This window comes from Vanacampus margaritifer, chromosome 18 (genome assembly GCF_051991255.1).
Source record: "Vanacampus margaritifer isolate UIUO_Vmar chromosome 18, RoL_Vmar_1.0, whole genome shotgun sequence".
Taxonomy (NCBI): domain Eukaryota; kingdom Metazoa; phylum Chordata; class Actinopteri; order Syngnathiformes; family Syngnathidae; genus Vanacampus; species Vanacampus margaritifer.
In genome coordinates, this window is record NC_135449.1 from 5960008 (window position 1) to 5976029 (window position 16022).

The following is a 16022-nucleotide window of genomic DNA, read 5'->3' on the forward strand; positions in this document are numbered from 1 at the left end:
TGTGGTGCTTTTTCCGCCATCTTGTGACATCTTCATACTGAGGAACTATGTCGAAGTGAGGTGACAAAACAAACACGCTTGTGATTAATTTAAAAAAAGAACTTTTATTTGGTCCACTGGAACCTGAGATTGAAATATTAAAACATACATATTATACACATATTCACACCCCAACCCCCTGAAAAGAATTGATAAAATATTATATCACGTTTGTCAGCATTAGGCTCCTGTTTGTTTAACTACTCGTTTAAAAGTTATTTAGTTTTCTTTTTTTTTTAACTTATTCACTGCCATTGACGGACGGCTATTGACGTCAAAAATTCATTTGAAGTATTTGTATTAGTTTAAATTAATTTTCCCAGTTTTGTTAACAAGAGTATGAAAACCTAGAAAGAAAGAAAAATGTTCATCTAGAACATATTAGATTTTTGGATTAATCCGGAGTTAACTATTGAAGTCACGCAATTAATTAAAATAACAAATTTTAATCGCCTGATGCGATTAAAAAAGAAAGACAAGATTATTAAAAATTAGGAGCATCAGGCGGTTACATTTTTTAATCGTAATTAATTGCATGACTCCATGAGTTAACTCACGATTAATCACACATTTTATATCTGTTCTAAAAGTACAATTAAAATAATGTAGGTTTTCATACTCTTGTTAACAAAAGCGTAAGAAAATGTTAAACTAATAGAAATAGTTCAAATGAATATTTGACGTCGACTGTAAAACCCGCCAATGGCAGTAAATGAGTTAAAAACACAGCTTGTGTGTTAAAACTTTTGCACCTGTACAATTTCAAAGGACGGCTGTTCTCTGTAGCCTCCACAAACTAGCAGCAGGGGGCGCCACCGAAACATGGATAAAGATGGGGGAGGACTGAGGGACACCAGCAAGAGCCCAAGTGACAATAAGACAGAAAAAAAAAGAAAAAAAAAAAGGTCAATACAAAGTGACTCACTGTGGCCTCGCACCATCACATTCTTTCTCAGAGGCAAATCATTCGACAAGCCTGCAAATTGATCCAAATAAATTAAATTGCACAGCTGCTCAGTGCAAATATCTAACAGTGGTCATTGTACACTTGGATGTTTCTTTTGGAGGGGCGGGTGGGGGAGACATATTTACAGCTGCTTTACAATCTCAGAAACATTTACAACGCGTTTTAAAAGATCAAAACGATGGCTGGAAGGAAATGGCTAAAATGTCAAACCTAATCTGCGTGTGTCATTTGCATTCAAACGAGCCACAGTCAGCCCAGTCCACAGCTTTGTGGCTTTCAAGTAATAAAAAAAAAACAAAAAAACTCTGAATGGCAAGTTGTCATGGTAAAAAGATCGGTTCAAGTACTCAAGTACGAGTAAAAGCTCAGCTGGGACAAATTTGCAGGACTGCAAGGGTTTCCACGCAATTTGTCATAGGGCTCTTGAGCCCCCCCCGATTCTCACACTTTGGTAAACAAAGGCTGCAAAAGTAAACTTCATCGGCTCCTCTCTCTAGAGACTCTCCGACGTCGGCTGGCTGCCTGTCCAAACAGCTGCTCTGGGACTTCCTTCAAACACTCAAAACTGTCAAAACGAGACTAATAGACAAATATCGGGGTGACCTTCCGAGTGGAAGATGCGAAATTAATTCACTTAGTTCGGAGGGAGTTGGGGAATTAAACTAACTGCGGCACAAGGAAGAGAATCCTGTCGCCTTTAGCATTTATACTGCGCCAATATGGAGACGAGTGAATTCATTAAGGAATGGAGTGTGACAAAAGTATTGGGACAAATTCATGAAATCAATCTAAAGAAGTTTCCATCCAAAAATCTGCTTCCAAGTTTCTCCCATCAGGTGTCCCAATACTTTAGTAAATATCGAATTGTGTGAACAAATCATTGATTGTCTTTTGGATTCATCTTCATGTCACGTTGCGTTCATTTAGCCATAACATGTCATATGCTATGACTAGGCATGGGTCGGTTTCAAAAAGCCACCGTTTCAAAATAGCTGATCGTTTCCATCGGTGGAAAGAAACATTTTTGTTTTTTGGAGGCTTTAATCCAGTCACTGTTGGTACAAACTTTTCCCCTTGTCAAAAAAGTTGACTCTTGTGATTTTTTTTGGGGGGTAATGTGGCTTAGTAGAGAAAGTGGCTGCTAGCCAAGGTAATACTTCCAGTATCACATTTACGCGAAGGCCACCCATCACCCTTTGACAAACTCGACAAAACGTTAATATATTAAAAAAAAACTCTGTCATGAAATGACCGTTAGCAACCAGCTATGAGAGTTAGCGCGTGTACAATTGGTGAAAGTCATTAACCGAGGCAGCTATCTAGCTAACTAGCATGGCGAGCTAACAAGCATGGCTAACATCAGTTTGTTTCTGCATTGACGAGACTTCTCAAAGGCAAGAAAAAAAAAAAAAAAAAAAGCTACTTAGTTCCGGAGAATTAAGTACTTTTACTGTTTTGCTCTCTTTTGATTTTAATTTGAAAAATTCTGGTGTCTATTTTCTTTTACTAATGCGCCTAGCATTCATTTCAAAACAAGTAAGTAATTACAATTCTATGGATACTTTTGTTTACGGTTTTCATACTGTCAGAATCTAATACCGGCCCATGCCCAGTTACCACAAAAACTGCTCTCGGTGTAGACATCAACATTTACAGTGTTTGCTTTTTCAAAAGTGAAAAAATATATAATACCATGATTATTTTTGAAAGAATAAAAGCCATCATAGTGCTTCAGGCTGTGAAGTGATAATGTCAGCTATCTGTTACGGGAATTACCCATCTTTGATCATTCAGTTGAAAAAAAATCGAATACAGTGAACCGCTGCAAATTAAAAATGTGCCAGAATTTTTTTTTTGCTTACAAATGCCATAATATGACAATAAAGCATTTTTTTTAATTTTTTTTTTAGACGAGACTTAAATGAAGCTCCTACGTCAATGTCAAGGAAATGAACACAAAATCCATCCATCCATCCATTTTCGTGACCGCTTATTCCTCACAAAGGTCGCGGGGGGTGCTGGAGCCTATCCCAGCTGCTTTCGGGCAGGGGTACACCCTGAACTGGTTTCCAGCCAATCCGCAGGGCACACAGAAACCCAACAACCAATCACACCTGCCATTTAATTCAATTAACCTGCCACGCGTGTCTTTGGAACGTGGGAGGAAAACCGGAGTACCCGGAGAAAACCCACGCAAGCACGGGGAGAACATGCAAACTCCAAGAAATGTCAAATTTGCGGGGGTTCACTGTATTGGTGCAAATGACACACAATTGGTCCTGAGTTAGAGACACTTTTCTAAGACCTTTGAACATGCATCACAAAATTAAAAGGATGAAACGTGTAAGACTGTACCTGCTTGGTCAAAATCAAAATAAAAATAAAAAAGTAGTTTTGGCTCAATGGGTACCTTATTGTCGGTGGGGTGAGATACAGTAAATGTCCCCCAGCGCTCCCCGTGGTTATTTTACCGAGTGGGCGGAAAGTGGAGGGACGAAGTCTTGCAAATGGCTCAGTAGTTACAGCACTGGGAATCCACATACAGCGCTTGTACCGCACGCATTTTCACACAGCTGAGTGAGTCCGCCCTCGTTCACCCTGAGGGGCCAGAAGAAACCTTCAGTGTTGACGTATACATTCAAGATGCGCGTTACTCCACATCTTTGTCCGCCTTTCTAGTGCCGCACGTGCCACTCGCCCAGCGTTCCAGTGGTGTGACCGTTTGTTGGAGAAGTGCGCCACGTTGGACGGGGGTCATAGCGGCCTGGGGCGGTGCAGGCCGTCGATGTCCGGGGTGAGCTGGGGGCTGTGGGTGGCTTTGGTGGGCGTCCAGTCGCCCAGGGAGGCCTGGGCGGCTTTGCGGTGAGCCAGACGGTGTGTGATGGAGAAGCCGGCGTTGCCTTCCAGCTGGGAGAGGACCACCAGAACTTGCCTGTAGGGGGAGACATAGAGCCACGAGAGGATGGACAATTTATTTTGCTAGGTTGAAATGAAGGAAACACACATACATATACAAATATATACATATATATATATATATATATATATATATATATATATATACATATATATATATATATATATATATATATATATATATATACACACACACACACACACATTATATATATACACATATATATACATATATATATATATATATATATATATATATATATATATATATATATACATATATATATATATATATATATATATATATATATATATACACATATACACACACACATTATATATATATATATATATACACACACATTATATATATATATATATATATATATATATATATATACACACACATTATATATATATATATATATATATATATATATATATATATACACACACATTATATATATATATATATATATATATATATATATATATATATATATATATATATATATATATATATATATATATAATATATATTAAAGTGTGAAAACTGAAATAATACGGGGTGAGGTTGATAATAGAAAAAAAAAAACGTGTCATTTTACAGTTGCCTTTTATACGGGTCATAACTCTAGAGGAGAACATGTCATATAACATGCGTAGGTACAAGTGAACCATTTGCAGGCGGACATGCAGCCTGAATTCAGAAGAGGATTAATGAGCTGTCACAGCTCCACTGTGCTCATTTTTGTCCTAAAACATTTCTTCTTCAACTAACAAAATAAAAAAATAGTGTGAATAATGTCAAATAAAAATGCTTTTAAAAATTGAAAAGTGAAAACTACAACTTTCGTTCATAATTTAATGCATAATATTTAATTATAATACATTTGTATCTTGCACTTGACAAATACCCAAAATGTAAAAAAAAAAAAAACTAAACAACAAAAAAAAACTAAAACTAATACTAAAACTAATAATAATAATAAAAAACTAATACAAGCAGCTCTAAAAACTAATAAAATGAACTGAATAAAAATAAATAAAATTACATTAAAAACTAACGATAAAGAAAAATACAAATCTGTTAAAACCTTAATTCCAAAACGGACAAACAAAGCAACATTTAATCTAAATAAGTGTGTGTGCATATACCGGTGTAAAGGTGGTACGCTGTCGATGGTCTTGAGGCTGCCGCGAGTGGATACCACGTTAAAGCTGTCTGTGCAATCGCAGGAGACGTGGAGGTAGTACTTGGGGTGACGGTTTTCCACCACCACGATGAGCCCCGCCCAGCCGTGCGTCAAATAGTAGCACGTCATGCCCTCGCGGCCCTGATACGACAGAAAAATTGTGCCAGTGTAAAGATTATGTTTACTTATAATTGTGAAGGCATTTCATAAAAAAAAACCAAAAAAAAAAACTAAAACGTCCTGGCTGTTTTGGCATTTTTTGTGTGATCTTAAGAAAGGTATCTAAATCTGAAAAACGGTTAAATATATCTCCACAATTGAGCACTTCATCGTTCTCAGTCATTTTTAGCAATTACCTTCAAATATCATATAACATGTCTTTCGCACATGCCAAATATTCAAAAGAAGAAGAATAAAAGAATCCAACATCTATTATTACTGTCCCATAAAATATTTGAATACAACCAATTACTGGCATCCATGTAGTGCCTGACATACACCAGAGAGATTGGCCCACCTGCTGTGTCGAGAGCAGAAATGATCTAACAAAAACATTTTTTTTTTCTAAAGCGTTGTCAGAAAAAAAAGAAAAGACGGAAGCGTTGCTCTTACGCAACGCAACATTTATGTAGACGGAGACAACCACCTCGTGTCTTTCGCCTTTGTTTTCCGTCAGGTGGATGATGGCGTCGGCCAGCGTGGTGGCGGCTGCCTCCACCTGCTCCACCATCACCTGCCTGGAGCTGTAGATGGCCAGGATGTAGCCTGGGAAGTCCTGACTGGGACGCCGCTGGGCTCCACTGGTTGGACTGGAGACTAGCGGGGGAGGAAGATGACATCAGGAAACCCGGGGATCAAAGTTTGGAATATAAAAATGCTACACAAAAAGGCTCCACCTCCAGCAAGACAAGCTTTTTTTTTTTTTTTTTTTTTACAAGCAAAGTCGAAAAAAGTGTGACAAAAGTGTTCGTACCTGTTTCTGTATCTGTTAATGGATCTTACATTTCTAGAATGGTATGTGCAACTCAACTGTAGTCAGAGAACATCAAGCTGCTTGCTGGTGGTCTTTGGCCTTTACCTTTATCGTGCTTGTCCATCATTTTCTTTCTAATCTCCTGAGACAATTTATCTCCTTTGTTTCCTCTTGTCCACATTTAATGTGGTATACACTACAGCACAGTGACTACTTTTCTGATTGCAAGTTGAAGACACCTAATTAGAGAACGCACTCGAGTTGAACATGTCCAGGCCTTTTTCAGTAATTAAAACCCCCACTGTTGAACCAGAATAATATATATGTTCATTATATTCTTATTAATTTTGTCGGATTATTTTTTTCTGTGACCACTGTGTATTTTTCTTTCATTAGATTTCATCCACATATCTATCTATCCATTTATCTAGTTAGCTAGCTCACTCATTATCTATCTAATTAGGAAGTATCTACTACCTACAGTACCTAGCTATCTACTGACTGATCTAGTTAGTTAGCTCACACGCTCACTTGCTCTCTATCTAGTTAGTTAACTCGCTCTCTAGCCAGTTAGCTAGCTTGCTGACCGGCTAGCTAGCTGACTGGATATATACTGTAGACATTTAACATTTTCAATTTATATGTTTACTGTTTTTGAATTTACTTAGATGCCATATAACTATGTGTAGTTAAATGAATAACACTGTGTTAATGTTTTTGTGAAATATATTGGAATCTCTCACTCCCTTCCAGCTCTTGAGATAAGAATGTGTATGTTTTAAAAGTGGTCAAGTTCTCATGTCAGTCATTTGGTCGTAAAAACTGAAGGTCCAAGGTCAAAGCCTGTCTACATCATTTCTCCGAGGCTGGTGGGGAGCTGAGATAATCGTATTAGTATCATCATGTCTGCTTATTAGGAACACTAATTCTTTGTCAAGTCTAAGGGCGGGAGTATTCTTTTTACAAGTAGAAAGCAACTGTATGTTTTCATATTCGTCACACTGGAAGCTTAACATCACCTTCGAATGTAAGCTATTCTCCCGTGTCTTTAAGAGCTCTTAAATAAACTCCTTAAAGGAACTTTCTCATACGATCTCAATTCTGCAATTTATTTGAACACGCAAAAGATTACACTTAATAAAGTAATCAAATAATGCCTTCAATATACAGTATGGCTAGCTAGCTTACTGGCTATCCGTCCATTCAGCTAGCTTACTGGCTATCCGTCCATTCAGCTAGTTTACTGGCTATCCGTCCATTCAGCTAGCTTACTGGCTATCCGTCCATTCAGCTAGCTTGCTGGCCTATCCGTCCATTCAGCTAGCTTGCTGGCTATCCGTCCATTCAGCTAGCTTGCTGGCTATCCGTCCATTCAGCTAGCTTGCTGGCTATCCGTCCATTCAGTTAGCTTACTGGCTATCTGTCCATTCAGTTAGCTTACTGGCTATCCGTCCATTCAGCTAGCTTGCTGACTATCCGTCCATTCAGCTAGCTTGCTGGCTATCCGTCCATTCAGCTAGCTTACTGGCTATCCGTCCATTCAGCTAGCTTGCTGGCTATCCGTCCATTCAGCTAGCTTGCTGGCTATCCGTCCATTCAGCTATCTTACTGGCTATACGTCCATTCAGCTAGCTTACTGGCTATCCATCCATCCCAAAAAATGCCTCTGAAAAAAAATGTGACACAAACACACATCCATCCGTCCAAAATATTAGGCGACGACATCTGCACACTTACTGGGCGTGGGCGGCCCTCCCGACTCGTTCAAGTTCATCTGCCAGTGGTTAAAAGCGCAGCACACCACGGCGTACTCCCCGGGCTCTAGCATCACATCGCAACCAACAAACTTCTTCACCGCTCGCTTGCTGTGCGCCAGCAGTCGGCCCAGGGTCAACTTGTTGCTGCTCCCAAAGGAGGCCCGGAACACCATGATGCACAAGTCCAGCAGGTGACTGTCAGCCGTGTCTGAGCGCCTGTTGAAGGAAGGAGGTCAAAGTAGATTTTGCAATTTTTTTTAAAAATCCACTTCCTGTGCCCATGTTTACCTGCTTCCCTCCTGGAAGAGAGCAAACTCCAGCGCCGTCCTCTCCAGCACAGTGAGCGCCATGACAGTCACCGGCCCGCTGGCCTTGCTGGGAAAGCATCCCTGAAGTCGCACCTCCTGCCAGTCCGAGTGGATCTTACAAATATCCACCGAGTCAAAGTACCTGCCGGGAGGAGGAGACGTTCTTTAAAGTCCATATCGAGGCATTAAGAGTGATTGTGTTGTCTTTCATCACTCTTTTCCCCTCCTTTTGTTTCAGTCCAGGGAGGCACAGGCTGCTGGTTTCAGTGGAAAGCCGAGAGATTACGTGTCGGAGGGAAATCAGGCAAAAAGACAGATGGGGTCCTTTGGGCCAAATACATTTTTCAGGTGGAGTTGTTCAAAGAGGACAGCTGCCTCGGCCCTCCTGGACTTATTGCAACTCCTATTTTTCTAGACAGGAGGCACATGAATAACAGACCCAAACACACACTTACACACACATACACATGCACCCTCAATATGACGCAGTGCAGTGCAAGATACAACCGCAATATCGGCGTTCTTTAAATGATCTCTGATGGTGACAATCTTTATCTCTTAATAAACGGCAAAAATATTTTTCTTAAACATCCCCTTTCTTGCGATCCTATGTACCTAATAAAGTGAACAGCTATTTTAATGTATAGAAAATAGATGGATGGATAGTACACGTCGCTAATGAAACTGTTGCGAAATACAGTATTTAAAATCTATGTAACTGAACGATGAATCTAATAAAACAACAAAAACAAGAGTTTATTTAAAACATCCTGCTCCCACACTTCTGAAACGAGGGCATTTTGTGCGTGCTAACACAACAACAGTTGTTCAGTTTGGTGCCAAAACCAGATGGTGAGTCAAACCCACAGAGGCATGAGATTACTAAACGCGCCGTCACATGACGCGTGTCCATCACGGTGGACTCGGATGACATTTGGAGAGTCCCTTTTTTGCGATTCTCGCCGAACGAAAGCGCTGACATTTGGAAGCTCATATGTGGAGTACGCCTTTGCCTCACATGAACCATTCCCAGCTGGAAGTTCATGCATTTTACATTTGCCAACGGCTGCACGTCTGGAATGAAGACAAAGTGTGTGTTTGGCAGCCACCGCGGCTCACGTTTGATAAGCGTCAAAAAATATCAGCGCGGCCCGTCGCGCTGCTGAGCGCCGTGATTGACTGTGGTGCAGAGTGCAAACACCACAGCGTGAGGCCATGATAACTCGAGTGCTGACAATATCCTGTTATGAGATGATGGTCCATGAGCTGTAATGACTCCTGGGGGCCACTAGGGAGGGTGGAGGGTAGCCAAAAGTGATTGAAGGCTAGTTTGAAATAGAATGGAATTGCAGGTAAGTTTCTTACCTCTGTTTGACTTTTAAAAGTTATATTCCAAAAAAAAATAAAACTTCTAACCCTAACACAGGGATTCGTAACCTTGTTGGAGGTACTGAACACCACTTAAAAACAACCACCGCTGTTTTCTTCAGCTGGAGCAGATGCAATGAAAACATCAGAGGCCCCAGAATAGAACCCTGTGGATCGCCATGTGTTATACATGTGAACACATCGAACCCTCGGGGTTAGAGCTGCTCGATTATGAAGAAAATATTAATCATGCTAGATTTTGTAATAATTGCAATCACAATTAGGACAATCATTTGAGAGAAGAAAATGTTTAATTAAGACAAATATATTTCTTTGAAACACTAATTATGCAAGTTCATTTTGGACCAAACAAGATTTATTAAATAAGTCATATAAAAAAAAAAAAGGAACAAATATTTATATTTATATATTTTCAGCGGTAAAAGGTAAATATTTTGTCTATAATTAATGTGGTAACGTCATTATTTTTCATGTACAATTAATACCTTTAAAAACTATTTTTCTACGTGCTGTCGACTGAAGATGACATCACCTGTGCTGAGGGAGTAGTAACGACCAATCATGGCTCAGTTTACTGACCAAACCCAGAAAACAGGTGAGCCATGATTGGTTGTTACCTACTTGCTAAAAATGCTAAATAAAGAGTCAAGTATCCCTTTAAAAACTCAAAATTAATATTAATAATCTTTTATTTTTGTTCATGATAATGCCGAATTTGTAATTGTGGAGTGTAATAATTAAAATTGCAGTTAAATTTCGATTAATTGCACAGCCCTACCTGCAGTTCAATCAAATCCAGATTAAAATGGACTTTTGACGTCTATAGTCGTCAATGGCACTGAATGAGTTAAAAACCACTGTGCTAATTCTCTCTAAGCATTTCTAGTGCTGCTATTTTGTTGATGCTAAGGATATGCATTCTTTTTGACCATTTATCATGACACTTTCATAACAGCATGCTGTTACGATTGATCATGTCCGAGATTCACATTTGTGCATGTTAGTGAGGGGCGTGGCTTTGGACTCGATGGGGCGGGGTTAGCCAAGTGAAGCTACATTAAAATCTTGCTAGCAGTTTTTACAGTAAAAGTACTGTGCTAACAACAAAAAACTGACTCAAATTCTGTAAACGCAAGTAAAAAATTGTCAGAGCAAAAAAAAAGAAAAGTAAAGAAGAAATTCCTTAAAAATCAACTTTCATACAGGAATAAAGGATTTGCACTTGTTTACATCCCACCACTGGCTCTTACTTGATGAAATCGGTGTACTCCATCCAGAAGACCCCCTCGCTGCTCCCATGCGCCATCAACTCATGACGCAGGTGCTGAGGCCAGTCCGTCCACTCGTCCGACCAGCTGCCATTCCATGAGAATCGACCCCACGGGTTGCGGAGGCGCAACAACCTGGAAGCGGGAAGTGCAGAGTGATGAGGAATGGGGACGAGAAGGAGATTTTAAGAACTTCAGAAAAAAGGTGGCAAATCCAGGTCCGGAGAAAAATCCCTGCCACAGTTTGGCTTTAGCCCCAGGTGCTAGCTAGCTAGCTCCTCAGGTGCTAGGGAGCTAGCTCGCCGGCTCCTCAGGTGCTAGGGAGCTAGCTCGCCGGCTCCTCAGGTGCTAGGGCGCTAGCTAGCCAGCTCCTCAGGTGCTAGGGCGCTAGCTAGCCAGCTCCTCAGGTGCTAGGGCGCTAGCTAGCCAGCTCCTCAGGTGCTAGGGAGCTAGCTAGCCAGCTCCTCAGGTGCTAGGGAGCTAGCTAGCCAGCTCCTCAGGTGCTAGGGAGCTAGCTAGCCAGCTCCTCAGGTGCTAGGGAGCTAGCTAGCCAGCTCCTCAGGTGCTAGGGAGCTAGCTAGCTAGTACAAGAGGCTAAAGCCAAACTATGGCAGTTTTTTTTTTTTTTTTACTTTCTGGACCTGGATTTGCCACCTCTGCTCTGAATCTTGTCTCGTTTACGTACGTCGACTGACTGCTGTGTGTTTTTAATACTCTTGGCCAATTGATGTAAATTTATATTTACACACCGCTGTTAGCTCACACTGTTAGCCAAGTGGATGATTGATGATTTTATCTATCTATTTCCACTTTTACTATCGCCAAATAAAAAACTCCAAAATATAAAGAAAACACACTCTGTATGGCTCCCACTCTCCTGGAAACCCACAGGTTGGTCGCCGCTCCAAAATCCGCTTTTCATGTCCTTTGGCTTTGCGCAGAAGGGGGCTCGGTGCCATTTTGGATCAAGCGCTGCCTCTCCAATTGCTTTATGGCAGGAAATTAAAGTGCGGCTCTTGAGTAAATGACATCTGAAGACTTTTTTTTTTTTTTTTTAAAGCTACTCTCGATTTACTCTCACAGGTTGAAGAAGCCGGCATTGTGTGTTATCACCCGATCAAAAGGACGACACTGCAGTAAAAGCTGCACCTGCTCTCTATTTGTAACCGACCCCTCCCTCCTTCACTCTACACATGAAGAGCGCATTCACAAAAAGATCTGTTTGATCCATTTTAAAACAAGACAAAAAAAAAAGGAATTTTCACATGCAATACACAATGACTAGAAAGTACACAAAACTCACGTGCCATTTAAAAAAGCGAAGTGAGAGTATGCTAATGGCCCTCCATCTGATATAAACACTTTCAAGAGCACCTGTATCCTTGGACATCTCGGACATCCAAGATGGAGTAGGCGTGACGAGGCCGCAGTCCCAGCGACTCGTAGACGGCGTCGTCCACTTTCATGTTGCCGCCTCCGCACGAGGCGCCCATCAGAAACCTACGCAAAGACACCTGTCAGATTTCACTACGTCTTGGCTTACTTTACACAACGTACTTATTATCTGTATTGCAAAAAAAAAAAAGAAGTAAGCGTGGGCCGATGAATCAGCTAGCAAAAACACTCCTCCTCCACTTTGTTGATGAACCCAACGCGTTTGGCCAACAGTGTGCGCTCTCATGACTGGTCGGCTTTGATTTATTAAAACATACTGCAGCTTGCCTGACAGATGGGCGACAGGCTGGCTGCAGATGACTGAGCCACTTTGGGGCTCCACTAGTTTGTCTGGTGTTTGCTTTGAAGGCGCACGTATCAAAGTGGTAATAACAGGACGGCTTCCATTACTGACGTACGGTAAACACATTGAAAAACCTCTTCAAGGGACGTGTAGAGTAAGTATGCCGCAATAGCTGAATTCATTTCAATTTATAGTCAATTCTTCTTTACAAATAATTCTCAATTTGGGGTCAAATACTATTATTATTATTATTATTATTAGGCATGTCAAAATTAGTGCGTTAATTTAAAGTTTCTTTAATGCCACAAATTTTGTTAAATGCGCGATTAACGAACGCCCCTTACTTGGAAAGCCGGTACTGGGCGAATTTAGCAGTAATACATTTAAAAATAAATTAATGCATATATTTGTGGAGACTGGAGTAAAGTTGCATTTTACAATTTTAAAAAATGTGCAGAAGTTCACAAGTTATTTCATGTTAAAGATTAGATAGCTCTTAAAATGAGCTGTCACCGATTTCTTACAAATGCAATTATGCCATCTAGTGGCAGAAAAATGACCTCAACACAAATCAATATCACAGCCTTTTTTACAGTACAGTACATATTTTTAATTTTAACTTCTTGTTATGAAATATGGAATTACTGTATTAATGACTAAAAGATACAGCCATACTTCTATTAGATATAAAATGTGCGATTAATCGTGAGTTAACTATTAAAGTCACACGATTAGTTACGATTAAAAAATTTCAATGGGCCGACATCCCTAATTATCTATTGATATTAATATGCCAAATATTGGATAACCAGTCCATCCCTAATGAGAACCTCTCTTTTATGCACAAAGATGATGATAACTTTATTGACGGACCAGGGATGTGATTTGACCAAAGTGAAATTATCTGAAAATTTAGCCGGGGGTCTGGGGGCCGCTGGCACCCAGCTAGGTCCAGGGCAGTGCCCAGTGGGGGGGGGGAGCATGAACAAATAATTATATCATGACCAAATGAAAAGTAACTCATATTAGAGCATACCACAAATGTCTTTGTTATAGCAGAAGATGTTATCTGTCGGAGTCATGTGCATACACAATGAACTACTACTAAAAAAAAAAAACGATTTTTTTTTGGGGGGGGGGGATAAAAAAAAGCGGAATTCCGCGAATTAGCGGAAAAATCACATCCCTGACGGACTCGAAGTCAAAAAAACAAAAATGAAAAAAATGAAAAAAATGAAAAAAATGATATAAATGAAATATATATTTTTAAAAAGCAACCAAATAAATAAATTAAGCCCAATGATGATTATAAATGTTTAAAAAAAAAAAAAATATATCTTATTTACCCTGCTTCCTTGGAGCTGAGCATCTTGGCCCAGATCAGATCCGTATCGATGGGCTCCTCCCGCGGGTTGGTGGAGCTGACCTGCAGCATGAGGGAATCGCACGGAGCCCCGGTCAGCGTGGCCAAGCCCTCGATGGCGCGCCCCGCCTGCAAGGCAAAGTAGGAGCCGTGGAGTTTGGCTAGGGCCTTCTCGATGAGCGCCACCCACAGCTGCTTCCTCTGGGCCTGCAACGCCCCAAAAATAAAGTGCGAAGTCAGCATTTCCCCGACATGGCAGGTCAGGTTCCATAATGTGCGGCCTAACCTGGGAGAAGAGGAGGAAGCCGTAGTCGTCGCAGGGCAGCATGTCGTCCACCAGCACCGTGGTCCACGTCCCGTCTTTGCATAAGCGGACTTGGTAGGCTCCCTCTGTGCAAATAGTTCTGGTGATCATCACCCTCTCCACCAGCTCGGGACGCTCGGCCAACACAGCCAGAGCACTGAGGAACCTACAGAAAGAGAAAAAACAAAAACAACAATTTATTCTGACAATATTATATGGATTGGATGTAAATTAATAAATAAATCACATTTAAATGTCCCAATTAGGGGTTGTTGTTGTGAAGCATTGCGGAGGCATAGCCAGCAGAAGCCGAATTTATTTCAGGTCCAACTTGTTTGCGGTCTACACGGGCGACGGTCTTGAAATTAGACATAATTATAGTAAATCACTTATAAATTGGAATCAGTCAACATGTAACTGATGTACAGACTTTATTTGCTGCACAAAGATATAATCACCCTGCTCCAGTGCCTGGCCCCTCCCCCTAACACGCTAACAAGGCCAGTAAAGTGGACACTTTTCCACCTTCCATTTTGTTTCCCACACACGTTTAGCAACTATTAGTTCAGATGTTCATGTTATTATAAGATATTTAACAGCGTTGATTTTCGATCCAGTCAAGGATTTTATCAGTACGGATGGGCGGATATATTTATATTTTCTATTTATTTGTAATATAAATTAAAAAAAAGATTCTGAATTGTATTTTGAATTCAAGTGCAATAAGGCAGATCTTTTCATAAATGTCAGAAAATGCTTCCGGTGAACAGTAAATTTCAAGAAAACTGCCAAGATATTAAAAAAAACGCAAGCTTTTAATAAAATTCAATTTTCACATGAATTTATGGCAAAAAGACACATTAAAATGATCGATTTATGGTTTTAGCAATCAATATTGGGCTATGAAAAATAAAATTGATTTGAGTCGTGAATTCTGCTTTTTTAATTTTTATTTTATCCAACCCTTAATGGATATCAAAACAGAGAAAGAAAAAAAAAAGTGACATTTGGTTTAGGACCACTTACTATAACATTGTAAGCTGGCTTTGAACATTTCAATTTGAAAGATGTTGTTGTTAATACTATGCAGCTTTTACAAGAATGATGACATTTTCATCAGTAGTGGACTTAATCAGAAGCAGTTTAGCTTTTCACATTCTAATTGTTGGAAACAATGGAAAATTATTAGTCAACAGAGAAATGCATAATGTATAAAAAAAAAATATATATATATAAATTGAAAAAAAAAAGAATATTGCCCATCCCTAGTTACTATGCTGTCAGCTTATGGAGCAGTTGGCACATCTCTACTCTATTTCTATTGGTTGGCTGGCGGGCGCTTGGTTGTTTGCTGGTTTATTAGGACAACAGTGTGTGTGTGTGTGTGTGTGTGTGTGTGTGTGCACGCATTTGAGTGTGTGTGAGCGCGAGCAAGAATTTGGGTTACATCCTGTTGAGAGTGAGAGGATTTGGCTCTAGGGAGGGTTATTTTTGATAAGCCGTGTGCGCTGCTGATGAAACTTGTATCGGGACAACTTGGTGAGGGACTTGACTTTGTTATACGTGTGCGTTTGTGTGGGTGCGCACACATGTACCCCCCCCCCCCCAAAAAAAAAAGGACAGAATGATACAGTATGTCCGGATGTTTGTGAATTCTCTTCCTGTCAGGTAACATGTGTACATTTTTTACACTATAATCTCTCTTTGATTTTTTTTTTCTCTTTCTGACACAAATATTTCTTTGTTTTCATTTCACCGCCTCTTTGTCAACGTCCCTCTCTGCTCTATCTTCAAGGCTGAATTC

At 40.2% G+C, this 16022-nt stretch overlaps 1 protein-coding gene across 3 annotated transcripts in view; it reads right to left on the reverse strand.

The window, feature by feature from the left end:
* Positions 1-84: 84 nt before the first annotated feature.
* capn15 (calpain 15) overlaps positions 85-16022 on the reverse strand; it is a 41356-nt gene continuing 25418 nt past the window's right edge. For all 3 annotated transcript variants that reach the window (XM_077550595.1, XM_077550596.1, XM_077550593.1), the window contains exons 4-12: positions 14201-14384; positions 13898-14121; positions 12188-12313; positions 10796-10948; positions 8137-8298; positions 7829-8064; positions 5765-5934; positions 5081-5259; positions 85-3938 (exon numbers count right to left, since the gene is read on the reverse strand). In XM_077550595.1, the coding sequence (XP_077406721.1) occupies positions 3761-3938; positions 5081-5259; positions 5765-5934; positions 7829-8064; positions 8137-8298; positions 10796-10948; positions 12188-12313; positions 13898-14121; positions 14201-14384 (1612 nt within the window). In that variant the 3' untranslated portion in view covers positions 85-3760. The remainder of the gene's footprint in view (positions 3939-5080; positions 5260-5764; positions 5935-7828; positions 8065-8136; positions 8299-10795; positions 10949-12187; positions 12314-13897; positions 14122-14200; positions 14385-16022) is intronic.